The sequence below is a fragment of the Galeopterus variegatus genome, unplaced genomic scaffold (genome assembly GCF_000696425.1).
Source record: "Galeopterus variegatus unplaced genomic scaffold, G_variegatus-3.0.2 Scaffold6, whole genome shotgun sequence".
NCBI lineage: Eukaryota > Metazoa > Chordata > Mammalia > Dermoptera > Cynocephalidae > Galeopterus > Galeopterus variegatus.
This window is the reverse complement of record NW_007726117.1, coordinates 1,418,776-1,432,892: the sequence shown is the minus strand read 5'-3', so window position 1 is coordinate 1,432,892 and position 14,117 is coordinate 1,418,776. Positions and strand designations below refer to the sequence as shown.

Genomic DNA, 14,117 nt, shown 5'->3' with positions numbered 1-14,117 from the left:
TTGTTTTGTTTTGTTTTGTTTTTTGTCTTTTTCCGTGTCCGGCAACGGATCGCAACCCTCAGTGTTGCCCCCGTACCGGACCGGGGACCGGCAACGGGATCGCAACCCTCGGCGCTGCTCCCGCGCCTCGCTCAGCCAGTGAGCGGGAACCGGTCTGTATGTGGGATCCGAACCCTCGGGCGGGAGCGCCGTTGCGCTTCCCAAGCGGCGCACTTATCCAGTGCGCCACCGGGCCGGCCCCCACCACGTCTTTTTTACATGACTCTTTCCCAGACCCCAGGCTTCTCTCAAATCTGTATCCCAGGGCCTTCAAGTCAATAATCCCAGTCTCCCAGGGAAACCAGCGAAATAGACAGTAGTACCACTCTTCATCTTACATATTCTTGCTGCTTCCTTTGGTTCACATGTAACAGAAGTTATTAAAGTCCCACAATGGTCTGGCTGGTGAGCTCAGTTGGTCAGAGCGCAGACTTATAATCCCAAGGCCACGGGTTGGGATACCTGTACTGGCTTGCCGCAAAATGAAAAAAAAAGGAAAGAAAAAGTCCCACAATGGTGCCTGAAGCCTGGGGTGAGGGTCCCCTCTTTGAAAAGCTGCTGTTTTTTTCAAGCCAAGAGGCACCTGGGAGAATAGGAAGCCTAAATGCAAATATACCAAGTTCTATTTGAAGTTATGATAAGAAGATTCATGTTTCATAAGTGGCTGAAGTACGCTGATACAATAATCTTATTTGATTCTCCTAACTCTCTGAGGTAAGTATTATTATGCCATATTATAGATAAATAACTGAGGCCCAAACAGAGAAAGTCAGCACTGACATAGCTACCAAGTATAGGATCCAGGGTTTACTTTCAATTCTGCTTAGTTCCAAAGCTTGTACTCTTTCCACAGAGCAAGTACGTATAGGTTAGGAACTATGCTAGGTCCTGGGGCTACAAAGGCATTTAAGACATGGTTACTATCTTTGAGATATTAACAGCCTCTTTGAGGAGACCAACATGTAAAAATCTAAGGGCCTAATAATAATTAAAACGAGAGCTACTGATTGTTCAAAGCCTACCACGTGTTTGAGACTAATTAGGTACCATGCAAACATCATCTCTAGTTTTTGCAATGATTTTCTTAGTAGGTATTATTGTACACATTCTACAGAGTAAATTGAGGTCCAGGAGAAAAGTGACTTGCTTAAGGCCACACAATGAGAACAGTAAAGCCAAGATTAGAGCCAGGTTCCCTGACATCCCAATCCAGGGCTTTTCTACCTTTCTCCAAGGAGCTCAGAGGACAGTCCCCCACTGCCTGGGGTCCTCAACCCTGAACTCTGATTAGTCTATGGCAGTAATCCTGGAAGGGAGTTCTCAGGTTCTCTCCCTGCTCAGAGATGAGTCAAGACTAACTCTTCACTGAGGTGTGTTCACAGGTGCCACCTCTACCAAGTGTGGTTCATTAAAAAGCAGTGGGATCTGGGTGACTGAGCTCCCTCTGAAAGGTGAGAGCGGCTGATGGGAGCTACTCAGCAATGAAGGGGCAAATGTTTCAGGTTGAGGTCCCTGGTCTGGGAGGCAAATGCTTGGCCACCAAATGGCTGAGTGACCTTGGGCACAGGCCTGCCTCTGTCTGGGTCTCAGCTTCCCCTTCTGTACAGTGAGAGCATCGGACTTGATTTCTTTTTTTTTAAAGGATGACCGGTAAGGGGAACTTAACCCTTGACTTGGTGTTGTCAACACCATGCTCAGCCAGCGAGCCAACCGGCCATCCCTATATGGGATCCGAACCCGGGGCCTTGGTGTTAACAACACCACACTCTCCCGAGTGAGCCACGGGGCCGGCCTGGACTTGATTTCTAGGAGCTCAGACTTGATTTCTAGGAGCGCTTTGAGTTCTGGTTGATGAGAATGGCTTTCAGAGGAGGATGAGAACTAAAACTTTGTCTTTAATTTTTTCCCAACTTTTTGTCTCTTATTAAATGTACCTAGTTAGAATATCACTCCTATACTCACCTCACTTGCTCATCTGTAAAACAGAGTTGATGACAACCACCCAGAAGAGTAGTTGAGCAGGTTAAATGGGATGATGTCTTTGAAGTCCTTAGCACAGTGTAGGAACTCAGTTACCCTTCTGATCTAGCTAGTTCCTCACAAAGTACTACAGTAAGAAAGTGGAAGTTGCTTGGAGGCTGCAGGGGAGAAGAGGGCTTTGGTGACCCCCAGGCCAGCAAGACCACTAACAGGGTTCCCATGGACCCACCCAGGAGCGAGGAGACACAACAACTGAAAAAAGCCACTCAGAGGCCCATGAGTCACCACAAAGGACTGGCACATGGCCCATCCCATAGAAAGTGTTTGGAGCATGGGCAGTGGAGTAGATGGGCCCACTGAGAAAACACAGGGGCACAGCAAGGACAGCTGATCTGCCCCCAGTCAGCACAGGACCACTCAATGGAGACAGGTCAGGAATACAGAACTGCTGGGGACACAGTTTGCTGAAAAGACTCAGGACCAGAACAGAGTTTCCATACAACCCAGGTGCACCAGATCTCACAAGACCCAGAAGTACATACAAGGTCAACTAGTAAAACCTAAGTTGCACAAAAAGCCTTCCTCAGGGAATCAGCAGCAAAGCAGCAATTTAGCTCAACCACTGGCTCAAGTGCTGGTCCCCACAGAAAGTTCCCCCATTTTAGAAGCAATCAAAGGACAAAAAATTAGTTCCAGTGCAGAGTTTAAGTGGTGGGAATAGTGAATAATACAACACAGAACTGAAAGAAAGAACAAAAAACCCACAGATCAGAGCTAAAGCCTGATAATAACTAGTAAAGGTCTAACACCACCAAAGAACACCTATAAAACCTAGAAGAACCAGAAGCCCCCTAGGCTCCCAAGCCAGGGATGGGGAGGGCCGAGGGCCTCAGCCATGCCCCCTCCCCAACAACCACACCCAGCCCAGTGTCAGGCACCCAGCCACTGCAGGAAGCACCCCAGCCTCCTGAACTGGGGGGCAGAGGGGCCGACAGCCTCAGCCATGCCCCCCCAATATCCACAACCAGCGCTGAGCCTCCACTGGAACCTCCCTGGTCTCCCGGGCCAGAAGGAGAGGGTTGCCAGAGGGTCGACCAAGTCCCCCTCCTTCCTCCTCCTCCCACCCTATTTCCATCCCCCTTCCCCTCCCCCTCCCCCCCCCAACTGCTCTGCAACATCTTGGAATGTAAGAAAAAAACCAATAATAAATAAATAAATTTTAAAAATAAGTAAATTTTGAAAAAAAAACTCATATTCCTCAATCTGTTTATGGTCCATTTGATAAGTATCTACCAGAGTTTATTTCTCTGGGCTTTTATTAGAATGGTACTTTATGTTTCTTTTTGAAAAATGAACATTTTAGTGAAAGGTTTTTAACCCCTAGCCAATCTCTGGCAAGAAGCCTGTGCTTTTGTTGTTTTCAAAGTTCTCTTTTAGCAGGAATATCAACTTACCTCTTTCTCCTAAGTTTCACATAGAAAGAGCTGAACCAGAGCAAGGGCCAGAAATTACATTTTATCCTGCAGAGGACAGGAAAGATTTATTTTAGAATTTTGCATTTCTTTGTAAAATATCTATTCATATTCTTTTGCTCAGTGGATATTAAACATCCACTGCATATATTTTCGTTCATTTTACGTGTTACTAATATTAATGCTTTATTCATAATATTTATGTAGTAATGCAACCATGGATAATTCTGAACATCCTTAGGAAAACCACATAGACTGTTCAAAAAATATCTATAAGGAGACTTGAGGGGCAAACAGGGAACTGTAGGACCAGAGAAATCGTGGGAGTGAGGGTAGAAGTGGGTCACACTTCTGATAGCCTTTAGGAATGATAGGGAGATAACGGGAAGGTCATGGCCCCAGGAGGCAGGCAGGAAAGGCAGCACTTCCAGAAGCCTCCCTGAGATTCCCCTCCCCACAACAGTGCTGGAGGCAGCTCCGTGGCAATGTTGGTGGTGACCAGTGCAAAGGGAGTTCATTCAAGCTGTGGTGCCATCCACACTGGAGGACCTTGATGCATCAGACACTGGGTAAGCTGAACACCATGTGCCAAGAAGAGCAGCCAAATAGCAGAATCCCTACTGCCTAACATGACCCCCTGCGGTAGCAACATCAGGGCTTACTGGAGACTGGTTAGACTTCTCAGTTTTCTCTCTGGCGAGCCGGTATATGAAAAACTGATATCCTGGACCGGATAAACCCATGGATGAAGGGACTCCAAAGAATGAAAGAATTTCTTGATAGTGAGATGTGACCTTGTTAGTATCCCAGGCTGGTGAAGTAGAAGTAGAAATATATACTTACAGAGCTTATATACTCTTTTATGTTATTTTCATTCTAAGTTTAACTGATTTTTATTTTTATTTATTTATTTATTTATTTATTTTTTAAAAGATGACCGGTAAGGGGATCTTAACCCTTGACTTGGTGTTGTCAGCACCACACTCAGCCAGTGAGCGAACCGGCCATCCCTATATGGGATCCGAACCCGGGGCCTTGGTGTTATCAGCACCGCACTCTCCCGAGTGAGCCACGGGCCGGCCCTTCTAAACTAATCTTAAAATTAATTTGACAGATTCCATGAAACATTTTGTTGGGATTTCTATTCATAGATTAACTTGAGAAGAACTGACACCTCTCTGATATGAGCCTTACTACCCATATACATAGCATATCTCATCATAGAGGAGGGTTCTTTTATGTCTTTCATTAACCTTCATGATTTTTCTCTATGAAAGTTGAAGCCTGGGCTGTCTCTGGTCTCCATCCAGGCTGGGTCTATATTCAGACTTCTTTCCTATTCTCCTGCCACTGCCTGCCGGGTTTTTCTGAGTCCAGGGAAAGTCAGATTAGTTCTTCCACCCTCAAGAACTATCCCTCCTGCTTTTCACTGCTCAGCCACAGCAGGATTATTCATAGTCATCAGAATCTGAGAAGGGTTCTTGTGCTGTTGCTTGCTGCACTTTTATGGTCATGCTAGAAAATTAATCTTTTACAAGTGATAGCATTCAGCCCTCTCTGTCTTTCTCTGAGACTTAGTTACTATCCACCCTGCCCCTTCTACCTCCTGTTTGCCACCCTTGCTTCTTCTGCTTAACTTAAAGTCCTCCCTCATCCTGCCTGGCCTTATTTCCTATGGTCCCCCAGCATGAATGGCCCCATCACTATGTAAGTCTCACTTGGTCTGCCCACACACCTTTACCCATTATTTACCCTATCCTGGAGGCCTTTTCTCCTCTATTTTGCCTAACCAATTTCTTCACTAACTCACCACTCGCTCAAGTCTCCTCCCCTTTTCAAAACTCTCCCTACTCTTGGTATCAAATAATTATGTGCTTAATTACATACTTGCAGAGAGACTCAGTGTGGTGAGCAGAAATACACGGGATGAATTTCAGCCCACAATTTATTAGGTGTGATACCTTGAGCAAGTCGCCAAACCTCTTGCAGCCATTATTTCCTTATCTGTAGAATGGAGATAATAAAACCCACTTTGAGTGTTGTCTACCAAACTCTACTGAAAGATTTTTGTTAATAGGGACTTGTACCTTTCACAGTATCTTGCAGGAGGTTATAAAAAAAATGTGTACAATAAAGACCTGTGAAAAAGCAATCCTTTTTTTGCCCCTTAAAGGCTCTAGATGGCGTATGCTAATAAAGGAATGGGTGGGTAGTCCAGAACATCAGATCATCCAAAAAACAAAAACAAAAAAAACCAACAAAAAATCTGTATGTAGTTTCTGAAAAAAATTGTGAGTTTGGGGAGCAGCAAATTTTTCTTATTAGTTCTGTTTTGTTTGGGGTAATATTAAAATCAGTTTGTATTCCCTAAGGCTAGAATTAAAACATTGTCTTAGAAAATCCCACAACACGGATTGATCCTTGTGTGACAAATGGAGTGCTGGCTACATTACATTACTCTGATAAACACTGAGTACATGAAGAGTTGGAGATGGAAATGTTCAGATCGTGAACCTCCTGAGAAATATGCTGCTGCTTCTGAATATTCCAGGAAACACTCACGAAGCAAATGTTCGAAACATCATTTCCAAATCTCTCCCCTTAAAGTATCTGTAAAGATGCTAGCCTGTTGAATACAGGGAAATCATAAGGCCTCTTTCTTACCTGTTGTCTGTAAGCTTAAGCCTGGGTCCAACTTTGTGTGGGGTTTTGAGCTGATGAACAGGTAACAAACCACACAGGCGGTGACAATGAAGGCCAGGAGGACCACTGCTGCTATTGATAGGCCCACAAGAGCGCCGATACTGAGGAAAGAAGGCCACACAGGAGTGTCACGAAGGGACCTGGGAGGCAGCTTGTTATAGAAGTGTTACAGGTGTTGTAGGAACCGGCTTTGACTCTTGTTCTGTTCCTGTCTCTCTCTTTTTTTTTTTTTGCTGGCTGGTATGGGGATCTGAACCTTGACCTTGGTGTTATAACACAGCGCTCTAACCAACTGAGCTAACTGGCCAGCCCCCCGACCTGTCTTAAACAGGCTTTCTGTATTTAAGCATGGGAAAGAGCATTGACTATATGCCAAGTACTCGCCACAACATGACACGGCTCAATGTCACCATGTAGTTGGGACTCAATATGTGTTTCCTTTCTTCTCTTCTCCTTCCCTCCTTTAATAGTCCGTTTTCTGTTGCTTATAACAGAATACCTGAAACTGGGAATATATAAAGAAAAGAGGTTTATTTCTTACAATTTTGGAGGCTGGGAAGTCCACGGTCCAGGGTATGTGTCTGGTGAGGGACTTCTGTGTGGGAACTCTATATAGGGTCCTGTGATGACCCAGGATATCAAATGTCAAGAGAACAGCAAGAACTCTCTCTTGTGCTCCTTATAAAGCCACCAATCCACCTCTGTGATAGCTCATTACTCCATGAATGGATTAATCCATTCATGAGGGCACAGTCCTCATGATCCAATCACCTCTCAAAGGCCCCGCCTTTCAACTCTCATAATCAGATTTCCCATTCTCTTAACACTGTTACAGTGGGGATTCAGCTTCCAACACATGAACTTTTGGGGGACACATTTGACCCATAGCACCTCCCTACTTTCCTCAACCTGCTCCCACCCCTGGGAGCTGGAAATGGTCTTAAAGAACTTCCCCCGCAACACACACACGCTGCTGGGGTTTTTTTGTTTTTTTTTTTGTTTTTAAGATGACTGGTAAGGGGATCTTAACCCTTGACTTGGTGGTGTCAGCACCACACTCTCCCAAGTGAGCCACAGGCCGGCCCTCACACTGCTGTTTTTTTAAAAATGAAGACACATAGTAGGCCTTAGTTAAAAACCAGCTGTTGGGGACTGGCTGGTTAGCTCAGTTGGTTAGAGTGCAGCCTTACAACACCAAGGTCATGGGTTTGGATCCCCATACTAGCCAGCCTCCAAAAAAATAAATAGCTCTATTGAGGTATAATTAAAAACAAACAAACAAACAAAAAACCAGCTTACCTTCCAGCCTTGAGGTAATTTCCGACTCAACCTCTGTGGTCCTTCTGACCATGCCAGTGTCAACTCCACATCTAAAATACCTCCCTGTTAACCTTTCTGCCTCTGCCCCAAGTCAGGCCTTGGTCACCTGGCCTGAAGGAAAAAACAATTTGTTTTTCCCTTACACACCACTCAACATGACACTTCTGACACCAGTTGTGTGTGGGGTTTCCCCACCCACTATCTACCTGGAGATAGTGTCAGGTCTCACAGATTAAGGGCTCAGTTCCACAAGACTGCCCTCCACTTCAGATGTCAGTAGCAAGTAGTAGGTTGTCACCTACACTTCTGACTGTGGGTTATAAACTGGCCATAAACTGGTGTTCCATGACTCTTTCCTTGGGTTCAATTAGTTTTCTAGGTTGGCTCACAGAACTCAGGGAAACACTTTACTTACATTTACCCATCTGTTGCAAAAGATATTAGAAAAGATACAGATGAACAGCCAGATGGAAGAGATGCATATGGCAAGAAACAGGGGAAGGGGTGCAGAGCTTCCCTGCCCTCTCCAGGTATACAACCCTCCAGAGACTTCCATATGTTCAGCAATCAAGAAGCTCTCTGAACCCTCTTCTTTAGGGGTTTTATGGAGGCTTCATTATGTAGGCATGATTGATTACATCATCGAACATTGGTGATCAACTCAACCTTAGCTTCTCTTCCCTCCTCAGAGGTCAGGGGCGAGGGGGCGGGTGCTGTAAGTTATAACCCTCTAACTACATGGTTGGTTGCTCTGGCAACCAGCCCCCATCCTGAGGCACTCCAGGAGTCCACCAAGAGTCAACTCATTAGAACAAAAGATGCTTCTGTCACCTAGGAAAGTACAAGGGATTTAGAGGCTCTGTGTCAGCAGCTGGGGTTCAAAGACCAAATATTATCTTTTTTTTTTTTTAAAAAAAAGATGACTGGTAAGGGGATCTTAACCCTTGACTTGGTGTTGTCAGCACCATGCTCACCCAGTGAGCAAACCGGCCATCCCTATATGGGATCAGAACCCGTGGCCCTGGTGTTATCAGCACCGCACTCTCCCAAGTGAGCCACAGGCCAGCCCTCAAAGACCAAATATTAGAACGAAAGACTCTCCTAGCACATCGATCTACAAGGGTTTTAGGAACTCTGTCTCAGGAATTAGGGGCAGAAATCAAATATATATTTCTTATATCACAATATCACAATTGGTCTCCAGAAAACTGCCTCCTGGCTCATTTGGGGGCACTTGTTTTTCTTATTTCCCATGATCCCTCCTCTTCATCTTCCCATATTAAAAATTTACCTGTCCCTGAAGGCTCATCTCAAATGTCCCATCCTCAATAATGCTTTCCTTGGTCACACTTCTCTCCGCTCCCTTCTCCCCATGCCAGGCTAACACACCCAGCACACTTTACTCAGGGCCGTTGGCACTTCCCACTTGATCAGGCAGCCCAGTGTGGGAGGGAAAGAGCAAAGGGCTTTGGAAGTAAAGCAACCTCGGTTAGGACCTAACTCTGAAACTGACTTACTCTGAGATCTTGGTGAAGTTATTTAACTTTTTTAGCCCCAGCTTCCTCATCTGAAAAATGAGAATAATCAAAACACAGCACATTGGAGGTGGCACTGAGGTTGAATGACATTGAAATATTCTTGGCACATAGCAGATGTTCAACATATTCAGGGCCTCCCGGAATGCAGAGTCAGACCATATGTAATCAGCTGTATCTTCTCCTGGCGCATGGTAGGCAGTTGGTAAATATCACTGAGTACGCACTATGTGTCAGGCACCATGGGATGCTCTGTTTGTTCCCACCTACTACTCCTTCTCCAGCTTTCCTGTCCATTCCCTTCCCCACTCTAGCCCCAGACTCCTGTCCTTGCCACTGCTGTAGGATTTCGCTTCTGGCTAGCTAATAGCTAGTTTCCAGTAAACAAAAACACCTTAGTGCTTTGAAGAGTCAGCCTTCCCACGGCTAAATAAATTATCAAATATCCATGCAATGGAATAGTATAGACCTATTAAAACATGTTTTCAAATAATATTTAAGATCATGGATAAATTCTTATAAGATAATGTTAAGTGAAAAGAGCAGAACACACTACTAAATACAGAGCACACCCCCAACTTAAATAAACATAAATATATACATAACTATACACACGTAAGTTTGGATGCAAATACACAAAACTGCTGACAGGCTGTCTCTGGATGTGGTGCGGGTTGTGGCTGTCCTGTTTGTGTCTCTTTGGTTCTTACCACTGCAGAATATTCTGGCCAGAATTTCAACTGCCAGCATCTGGATCTTTATGCTTGAGGGCTTTAGTTGGGCCCAGAACAGGCTCTGTCTACACAATGGGCAGGTGAGAAGTACAGGATAATTAATGCCTCCCCTCCCCACCAGTCCACAACCAATGATTCACAGAAATAGGTGTGTAAATACCCAGCTTCCTGGCCCTTGGGCGGGATAACTCTGAGGCGTACCTTCTACACTGGCTGGCAGAGTTTAAGCTCCAGTTTCCTTTGGTGTGACTTGCTCAGTAACACAGCCATTGTCGGCTTCTTCCCTTGGCCGTCTTGCTTCTCCACCCTCTACCAGTGTTTTCTGGGCTCATTTTCCACATGAACTACTCGACATCAAATCTTTGTCTCAGAGTCTTCTGGGAGACCTAAGCTAAGAAATGGATTACTCATGATTTCTTACTCTTGTTGTTTTTCTTGTCTTTTTCACATTTTCCACATTATGTACTACTTTTTAGTTCTTGTAAGTACTTCCTATCTCACCAGGTGGCTGTAAAGATGAAATGAAATGGTATATGCAGTGCCTGACCACCAACTCTGCCCTCCAGCAAGCTGCTGCCTTCTGGCTCACAGCCTGGTAAAAAGAAGAACTAGTGATGGAGGGTGTTTGGCAAGTGAAGCAGACGGTGTGATAGCACCAGCTGCTTCTCCAAAAGGTGTCTTCACTTCCTGAGACATACTTTTAAAGACAGCGATTCTCCTTGAGCACTATTTCTCCAAGGAAATAGTGTTTACCTGGGGATATTTATGCTTTTAAGGACTGGCTTTCATTAAAAGGGCCAAATAGAATTTAGAGCAAAACAAGATCTCCACTCTGCAATGGTTGGGGCTCTGTTAGGAGCATGCTTGAAGAGTTGTTTCAGTGTCAGAGCACACTGATCACCTAGACGTCCCAAGAACCCTCAATTCCCTTCTTCCACTTTGCAGTTGTCTGTGATGTTTATGAACCATGTATGTCCACAGCATGCTTGAAGAGTTGTTTCAGTGTCAGAGCACACTGATCACCTAGACGTCCCAAGAACCTTCAATTCCCTTCTTCCACTTTGCAGTTGTCTGTGATGTTTATGAACCATGTATGTCCACGCCCAGGAAGAGTAGCCCTACATGCCAGCACCTTTCAGATGTCCTTGGGGTCACAGAATGGGAGCACACTGATGTGGGATGTGACCTCAGAGATCACCCCATCCAAGCCTCCACTAGAGCATTGTCCGAGCCATTAAAGCACTCCACGTGGAGAGGGTTTCCAGGACAATGAAGGGACCACAAGAGGTATGTAGGGAAGGGGGTGGTGGAAGAGGGAACACGTCCTGGCTGCTTGATAAGGGGTTACTCATCTCTGTGCCCCCAAGGGCCATAATGGTTTCCAGAAGACAGTAGAGGGTCAGTGAGTGTTTTCCAAATGATCTGAGTAGATCAGGTTATAAGAGCCAAGCTAGGGGGCCGGCCCGGTGGCGCACTGCTACAGTGCGCCCCTTGGGAGTGTGGCGGCGCTTCCGCCGAGGGTTCAGATCCCACATACAGACCGGCTGCTCACTGGCTGAGCGAGGTGCGGGCGCAACACCGAGGGTTGGATCCCGTTGCCGGTCCCGGTCCGGTACGGGCGCGACACTGAGGGTTGCGATCCGTTGCCGGTCACGAAAAAAGATAAAAAGGAAAAAAATAAATAAATAAAATAAAAATAAGAGCCAAGCTAGATTTAGACAGTCGTGGAGCAGGACAAGCCCAGGTTTGGAGCCAGACGGGCCTGAGTTTTCATCCCGGCTCGGCTACTTTCTTTCACTAGGGCACTCCCAAATAGTAACTTAACCTTTCTCAAGTTTTTTCATCTGTAGAATGGAAGGAAGTGGTGTTGAGGTTGTGAACGTGTGGAAGGATCTAACCCTTGGATGGTTCTAGGTAATATTCTTTAAATCTCAGTCTGTTGTGATATTGCTAGATCTTGGAAATTTACTTTCATTCTCTAAGCCTCACTTCCCATACCTATAAACCAAAGAAAGGGAACTCTCTTTTTTACTGAGCACCTTCTACATGCACTGGTCACTTTACTGTACATTATTTCACTTAGTCCTTACAACAATTCCATGAGACATGTATTACCATCACCATTTTAAAGATGAGAAAAGAGACTAAGAGATTAAATAACTTTTCCAATCCACATAGTGACAGAACCAAGGTTTGGACCAGATTCTGACCAGCTCCAAAGCTCTACACTGTCTCTGTATTTCAAAGGGAGGTCAGCACCATATTATTTCAGGACCCAGCTCAGTGCTAAATACACAGTGGGCCTTCGACAAATACTCCATTGTTTTACTTTAGGTGCATGTCATACCTCTTTAAGTGAACTATGAGCTCCTCCAGCGAATAATTGATTTCTTGCATCCCCAGTGAGTGCCTTGCAAATTGCCAGGCACAAAGCAAAGGCCATAATGAATGAATAAATATATAGATCAACAGAAAACAAATAAATACGATTCCCTGAATTATAGACAGTAGCCAATTGTGCAGGATATGATAACCTAGCCGTCTGAAAATATTTTAGAATTACAGATTGAGCAGCCTAAAAAAAGCAATAATATTTATGATTGTCATTGGCATATACAAGTTGATTTCACCTCTTTTGTCTCATTTGGTCCTTGCCACTGCCTTAGTTGAAAATCAAGGCAATGACTGATCATCCTCCCCACTTGAAAGATTAAAAGATAGAGGCTGAGAGGCTTTAGTGGCATATGATGCTGTCCTTTCCCACCCAGAGGGCATACAGCCTCTATTCATATACTTCCGGGGACAGGAAAATCACTAGCAGGTCCCATTCTCTGGGTGAAGACTTTGGAGACCCAGAAGGATTGAGACCTATTGCTCTTTCAACCCCACATTTAGGTTCCAGGACTGTCAGAGCTGACCTAACCAACTCCATCCCAGAACCAGTGGGGTAACTGAGGTTTTATGGGTTGGGATTCACACAAACTGCACTTGTATTAATATGACCTGAGTCAGCTTCTGCTGTGGCATTGTGCTGTTGTTTCATGATGAACATGGAGGCAGCTCTGACCCTCAGGTCTTCTGCCTTAGCTTGAGGGTGAGGTACATCCCTGGCACTCACCACAGGGCTTGGCGCATACTAAGTGCTCTGTAAGCAGTGGCTGAAAGAATGACTAAGCATGGAAGGGAAGGAAAGGGTTGAGGCTGGGCTGAGGTTGGGGTTGGGGTGAGGATTAAGGTTTGAGGTTGAAGTCTGAATGTAGGTCTAGATAATATTTGGAGTCAGGATGTGAGATTAGAGCTGAAGTGGGACTGCAGGCAGGATGGAGGAGGAAATTGAGGCTGAGGATAGAATGGGAACTGGGATCATTATTCATGAGTGGGTGAAGTCAGGGATGAGGGTGGTATTGACATTAGGAAGGGGATCCTGGTGAGCACTTGGATGAGGATTGGGGTGGAGTTTGGGTTTCCTGTGAATGTTTGAGGATGGAAGTTTACTGTTAGGATGGGGGTTGGTATGTGATCTGGGCTGGGTTGAGGGTGGTGGTAGAATGAAGTTGGAGTGGGAATAGAGTGAGGGTTGTTTTGGGGTAGAGTTAAGGCGAGGATCAAGCATGGATTTATATGATGGTTGGGGTCAGGACGAGGGAACAGAGCTAAGATGGTGTTTCAGGGGGAGGTTGGGTTGGTGATAAGGTGAGAGTAAAGGTCGGTATTGGGCATGGGGGGGTAGGGCTGGTATGGGGGGGTTGGTGCTGATGTTCATGTGGGCACTTGGATGAAGGTTGAGGCTCAGCCGGAGCTGGGCCGAGGCTGAGACGAGGGGGCCAAGACCCCTGCGGGGTTCAAGGTGGGGTTAGGGCCAGGGCCGGTACCTGAGCCACCACATGTAGCTGTGCTCGTAGGGGAAGAAGCTGTGCGGGTCGTCGCAGCAGTACTTGTGGTCGCGGAAGCCGCAGCAGAAGACGGCGGCCGCCTCGCCCCCCGGCCGCGGGCAGCTGAAGCCGCGCACCACCTCCTGCTCCGCGCTCACGTAGCTCGTGCAGGCACCGCTCATCGCGCCCCGCGCCCGGCCCGCCGCCACCTCGGGCCACCAGACGGCTGGCGACAGGAGGGCCGGGAGAGCGAGGGACTGGCCGAGACGGCAGAGAGCCTGAGAAGGAGACGGAGAGACAGAGGGGCAGAGAGAAGCAGCGACAGAGACACACACAGACTGAGAAAGACGCAGCGCCGGGCCCGGGGACGCAGCGGTTAAGACCTAGAGCCCCCGAGGACGGAGTGGCTACCAGGTACGCTGACAAGGCGCGGCGGGAGGGGAGATGCAGGAGGCAGAGGAG

General features: G+C 46.3%; 1 protein-coding gene across 2 annotated transcripts in view; it reads right to left on the bottom strand.

Annotated features, from left to right (window-relative positions):
- The window catches only part of FAM159A (family with sequence similarity 159, member A), a 21,926-nt gene extending 7,877 nt beyond the window's left edge, over positions 1-14,049 (bottom strand). The window contains exons 1-2 of one of the 2 annotated variants that reach the window (XM_008578865.1): positions 13,656-14,049; positions 6,156-6,295 (exon numbers count right to left, since the gene is read on the bottom strand). In XM_008578865.1, coding sequence (XP_008577087.1) covers positions 6,156-6,295; positions 13,656-13,837 — 322 coding nt within the window. In that variant the 5' untranslated portion in view covers positions 13,838-14,049. The remainder of the gene's footprint in view (positions 1-6,155; positions 6,296-13,655) is intronic. The other variant, XM_008578791.1, reaches the window with a different exon arrangement.
- Positions 14,050-14,117: the final 68 nt, after the last annotated feature.